This window comes from Saimiri boliviensis, chromosome 20 (genome assembly GCF_048565385.1).
Source record: "Saimiri boliviensis isolate mSaiBol1 chromosome 20, mSaiBol1.pri, whole genome shotgun sequence".
Classification (NCBI taxonomy): Eukaryota; Metazoa; Chordata; class Mammalia; order Primates; family Cebidae; genus Saimiri; species Saimiri boliviensis.
In genome coordinates this window covers 35359001-35365000 of record NC_133468.1, presented here as the reverse complement: position 1 = coordinate 35365000, position 6000 = coordinate 35359001, and the positions used below count along the sequence as shown (strand labels likewise).

Sequence of the window (6000 nt, the reverse complement as noted above, 5' to 3'; positions counted from 1 at the left end):
TGGGTGACAGAGCGGGACTCCATCCCCCCCCACCAAAAAAAAAGAGAATGTGGCGAAGCACCTAGCTTTGAAGTTATCTGATCATATTCTTATCATGAGTCTTCTTGAGGACCCTGGGTGAGGGTGAGGGCAGAGGGCTGGCAATACTACAGGGGAGGGAGTGGCCTCCAACCTGCAGCTGAGGCAGAGTGTAAGTGAGGGAGCCAGGGAGCCCGACGGGAAGCCCCTCTAGTGTCCCCATCCTGACGGCGGGTCCCAGCTCCTCTCATCCCTCCCTCCCTTGTCCCTGCCCAGAGAGCAGCTGGTTTGGGAATGGGCAAGGGGATGGGTCCAAAGCCCTTTCTGCTAACAGGACAGCTGGCGGGGGGCCAGGACGCCCCCAGACCCTGTCCCACTGCTTGCTCACCGTATCGCGTGTTGAACAGCAGCTCCACCTGCTTCCGCAGGGGACGGATCACGTCACCATGGCTGTCTGGAAGGCAAAAGGCAGTCTGTGGAGCCTCTCTGGTGGCAGCTTCTCAGCTGATGTCCCAGCTCTGCTGGTACCATGATTGGCCCTGGGTGGGATCTTGGAATGGGAGAAGGCTGGGGCGGCGGTGGTGGGTAACTTACGGCCTCAGAAATGGCACAGGCACACCTGACAATGCCTGGGCTCACATGCTTGTTTGTAAAACCAAATCTAGGGCACTGCCAGCCTGAATGAAGATTTGGAAGGTTCTGTGAACTAGGAGTAACCATGGGTCTTTCCAGGTGTGTGAGTACAGAACGTGACTGAGAGCGCGTGGGTACGCAGTAAGCCTGCAAATTGAGCACGCTGCCACCAGGTGGCAGCGGAAGTGTGTGCAGACTTCATGGTTCCTCCTGCCAGGCTGGGTTTGGGGAAGTGAAATTCTCTCCTCTGACACTCACTCATTCCATTCCAGGATACCCTAGGCTCCCCCCTCGCCTTGACTTCCCTCTCTTTCTCTCCTACTTCCATCTCAGCAAGGAAGGAATTTTCCCGTTCCTGAGAATGGGCGTGTCTGCTGGACACAAAGCCAATTTTGGGCTTTCGGGCCTCAATGCTACCTGCTGATAGAGGAGGCTCAGTTCTCGGTCTTAAAACCTTTGCAGAAAGCAGCGGCGTGTGTAATAAAAACTAAGCCTTGCAATTTCCCTGAGCAGGGGCGACGGCTCGTACCACTGACCAGGTACCTCCTGGGTCTAGAGGACAGGCCCTTGAATCTCCTCCCACCTCGGGCAGCCCACAGGACTCCCACCCCCACACCAGGGTGCTGGAGAGAGATGGGTGGAGAGAAGGCAGAGAGCCAGAGGCCAAAGGGGAGGTGGAGGGCAGGGGAGGAGAGATGGGGTGGGGCTGGGGGTGAAATGTTGGGGGCAGACAGGGTCTCACCCTCCACGGGCCTTTCCTCGGGCCGCGGGTCCTCGCTGAGGCCTTTGTCTGAAAGAGAACAGAGGATGCCGAGAAGCCACGTGTATCATCTCCTAAGCCATGCGCCGTGGATGTCAGACGAGATAGCTTGGAAATGGCAGGCCAGGGGGGCCAGCTCTGAAGCACGGCACCTATTCCCATGGGATCAGGGACCCCGATTCCACACGGGTGCCCACCCTGTAAGCAGGCTGAGATCACTTCGCATGCACCTCCCAAGCTAGTCTGTTCTAGACACAGAGGACACGTGGGAACAAGATGAAGTCCTGGGCCGGGCGCGGTGGCTCACGCCTGTCATCCCAGCACTTTGGGAGGCTGAGGTGGGCAGATCAACTGAGGTGGGGAGTTCGAGACCAGACTTGCCAACATGGTGAAACACCATTTCTACTAAAAATATAAAAATTGGCCGGGCACGGTGGCGGGTGCCTGTAATCCCAACTGTTCAGGAGGCTGAGGCAGGAGAATCGCCTGAACCCGGGAGGTGGAGGTTGCAGTGAGGTCGTGCCACTGCACTCCAGCCTGGGTGACAGAGTGAAACCCCAAAAATCCAGGTGAGAAGACAGGGTACAATTTGTTCAAAATAGTTATCACATGAGTTAGCACATGGAGAAAACATACAAAGGGTAGATATTAGGAATACTAGTGGTTACCTGAGGAGGATGTGACGGGAGCTTTTTCCTTCACGTTACATACTTTTGTTTGTTTGTTTGTTTTGTTTTTCTTTCTTTTTCTTTTTTAAAATTTTTTATTTATTATTTTAAAAAAGACGGGGTTTTACCATGTTGGCCAGGCTGGTCTCGAACTCCTGACTTCAGATGATCCGCCCACCTCGGCCTCCCACAGTGCTGAGATTACAGGCGTGAGCCACCGTGCCCGGCTGTTTGTTTTGTTTTTAAGAGACACTGTCTTGCTGTATTGCCCAGGCTGGAGTACAGTGGTGCAATCTCGGCTCATGGCAGCCTCAACCTCTTGGGTTCAAGCAGTCCTCCCATCTCAGCCTCCCAATGTGTTAGGATTATAGAAATGAGCCACTGCACCTGCTCAATGTGTTACACGGTTCTATACCATTTAACTGTTTCTTTTTTTTGAAATGGAGTCTCACTCCTGTCGCCCAGGCTGGAGTGCAATCACATGATGTCAGTTCACCTCAACCTCTGCCTCCCGGTCCAGGTGATTCTTCTGCCTCAGCCTCCCGACTAGCTGGGATTACAGGTATCTGCCACCATGCCTGGCTAATTTTGCATTTTTAGTAGAGACAAGCTTTCTCCATGTTGGTCAGGCTGGTCTCGAACTCCCAACCTTAGGTGATTTGTCCGCCTGTAATGCCGGGATTACGGGTGTGAGCCACCGCACCCGGTCCCATTTAAATGTTTCATATCATACATGTGTAAACAGAAAAAGCACATATATGCAAAACCCTCTAACGCATGGTGGTCCTAAAAATCTCAGAATGTTCTTTTTTGTTGTTCTTTTTGAGACAGAGTCCTGCTCTGTTGCCCAGGCTGGAATGCAGCGGTACAGTCTCAGCTCACTGCAACCTCTGTCTCCTGGGTTCAAGCGATTCTCCTGCCTCAGCCTCCTGAGTAGCTGGAATTACAGGTGTGCACCCCCATCAGAATTTTTTTTTTTCCCCTGAGACGGAGTTTTGCTCTTGTCCAGGCTGGAGCGCAATGGCTCACTAAAACCTCTGCCTCCTGGGTTCAAGTGATTCTCCTGCCTCAGCCTTCCGAATAGCTGGGATTACAGGTGCCCACCACCATGCCAGCTAATTTTGTATTTTTAGTAGAGACAGGGTTTCCACATGTTGGCAGGCTGGTCTCAAACTCCTGACCTCAGGGGATCCACCCGCCTCGGCCTCCCAAAGTGTTGGGATTGCAGGTGTGAGCCACCACACCCAGCCAGAATTTTCTTAATCCCTCAGGTTTGCCTGGGGTACCTGGGAAGAAACCCTGCATGGGAAATCAGCAAACACGTGTTCCAGCCCAAGGCTGTGTGACCTTGGGGAGGTGAACGAGCCTTGCTGAGCCTGTGCTCTGCTCTGACAAACAGCAATGGTGCTGTGCTCACCAAGGCCCCCAGACCCTCCAGTGCCACCTGCTGCGGTGCCTCTGGCTGTGAGTGCTGCGCTGAGGCTTCCATGGTGTTTCTAACACCACTGGGAACTCAGCCGGGCACTGTGCCAATTCCTTAGCCGCCACGCCACACTGTCACCTCAGCCTGAGCTTGGCGTCAACCAAACTCTCTGGATAGCTACGCCACAGACTGCTGTCAAGTCTGGTCATGCCCAGTTTGTGCTGGACAAGTCATATTTTTGTCTTCATTACCAAAATATTAAAAGTGCATCACAACTGATTTAGATAATAAAAAAAAAATAAAATAAAAAAATGAAGGCTGGGCATGGTGGCTCATGCCTGTAATTCCAGCACTTTGGGAGGCCGAGGTGGGGGCAGATCACAAGGTCTTGCGTTCGAGACCAGCCAGGCCAACATGGTGAAACCCCATCTCTATTAAAAATACAAAAATTCGCCGGGCGCGGTGGCTCAAGCTTGTAATCCCAGCACTTTGGGAGGCCGAGGCGGGTGGATCACGAGGTCGAGAGATCGAGACCATCCTGGTCAACATGGTGAAACCCCGTCTCTACTAAAAATACTAAAAACTAGCTGGGCATGGTGGCACGTGCCTGTAATCCCAGCTACTCAGGAGGCTGAGGCAGGAGAATTGCCTGAACCCAGGAGGCGGAGGTTGCGGTGAGCCGAGATCGCGCCATTGCACTCCAGCCTGGGTAACAAGAGCGAAACTCCGTCTCAAAAAAAAAAAAAAAAAAAAAAAAAAAAAAAAAAATACAAAAATTAGCTGGGTGAGGTGGCGTGTGCCTATAATCCCAGCTACTCAGGAGGCTGAGGCAGGAAAATCACTTGCATCAGGAGGCAGAGGTTGCAGTGAGCCGAGATCCCGCCAATGCACTCCAGCCTGGGTGACAGAGTGAGACTCAGTCTCAAAAAAAAAAAAAAAAGGAAAGAGGCTGGATGAGATGGTTTACGCCTGTAATCCCAGCACTTTGGAAGGCCGAGGTGGGTGGATCATCTGAGGTCAGGAGTTCGAGACCAGCCTGGTTAACATGGTGAAACCCTGTCTCTATTAAAAATATAAAAATTAGCTGGTGTGTGCCTGTAATCCCAGCTACTTGGGAGGCTCAGGCAGGAGAATCACTTGAACCTGGGAGGCGGAGGTTACAGCGAGCCCAGATTGCAGCACAGCACTCCAGCCTGGGGGACCAGAGTAAGACTCTTTGTCTCAAAAAAAAAAAAAAAAAAAAAAAGAAAGTAAAGAAAAGAGAAAACGCAAATCATTTTGCCTAAGGCTGCTACTGTGTGCTCTACCCTTGTTTTCCCTCAGTGATTATGTTTACAACTCAGTTGTAAGCAAAGCTCAATCAAGCTTTCTTCTTTTGCTCACTGTTACATCCTAAGGATCTTCCCTTGTTGTTTATTTGTTTTTGAAACAGAGTTTCACTCTGTTGCCCAGGGCCATCACGGTTGCAAACTCCGCCTCCCAGGTTGAAGGGATTTTCCTGCCTCAGCCTTCCCAGTAGCTGGGGCTAAAGTTGCCTGCCACCATGCCCAGCTAATTTTTCTGGTGTTTTTTTTTTTAGCAGAGATGGGGTTTCACCAGGTTGGCCAGGCTGATCTTGATCTCCTGACCTCAGGCAATCTGCCTGCCTCAGCCTCCCAAAGTGCTGGGATTACAGGTGTGAGCCACTGCGCCTGGCCTATTTTTGCTTTTCTGATATGGTGTCTTGCAGTGGTGAGCAGACTGGAGTGCAGTGGCACCATCACAGTTCACTGCATCCTCCAACTCCTGGGCTCAGTGGCTCCTCCGGCCTCAGCCTCCTGAGTAGATGGAACTACACGTATGTCCCACCGTGCCTGTCTCAGTCTTTTTTTTTTTAAGATGGGGTGTCACCATGATGGCCAGGCTGGTCTTGAACTCCCGACCTTAGGTGATCCACCCACCTCAGCCTCCGAAAGTGCCGGGATTACAGGTGTGAGCCACTGTGCCCAGCCCTATCTAATTCTTATCTATCTATCTATTTATTAATTTTGAGACAAAGTTTCGCTCTGTCGCCCAGGCTGGAGTGCAGTGGCACAATCTTGGCTCACTGCAACCTCTGCCCCCTGGTTTTAAGTCATCTCCTGCCACAGCCTCCTGAATAGCTGGGATTACAGGCACCCGCCACCATGCCTAGCTAATTTTTGTATTTTTAGTAGAGATGAGGTTTCATCATACTGGCTAGGCTGGTTTTGAACTCCTAACCTCAAGTGATTTGCCTGCCTCAGCCTCCCAAAGTGCCGGGATTACAGGTGTGAGCCACCTTACCCTGCCTATTTTCCTTATTTGCCTACTATCCATCTATCTCTTCCCATGAGGACGTGCACCCAAGGAGGTCGGACTTCTTCCTGGTTCACTGCTTTGTCTCCAGCCCCTTACACAGGTCCTGGTACACAATAGATGCTCAATAAATGGTTTTTAGATAAATGGACAAATTAATCCCAATAGGTGGTTCCTGGGAA

At 51.6% G+C, this 6000-nt stretch overlaps 1 protein-coding gene across 5 annotated transcripts in view; it reads right to left on the bottom strand.

Annotated features, from left to right (window-relative positions):
- The window catches only part of GTF2IRD1 (GTF2I repeat domain containing 1), a 148512-nt gene that overhangs the window by 59965 nt on the left and 82547 nt on the right, over nt 1–6000 (bottom strand). For all 5 annotated transcript variants that reach the window (XR_012515309.1, XM_039460562.2, XM_039460561.2 and 2 more), the window contains exons 15-16: nt 1394–1441; nt 407–472 (exon numbers count right to left, since the gene is read on the bottom strand). Coding sequence is in view for 4 of the 5 variants with exons in the window: in XM_039460562.2 (XP_039316496.1) it covers nt 407–472; nt 1394–1441 (114 nt within the window). In the remaining variant the exon portion in view is untranslated. The remainder of the gene's footprint in view (nt 1–406; nt 473–1393; nt 1442–6000) is intronic.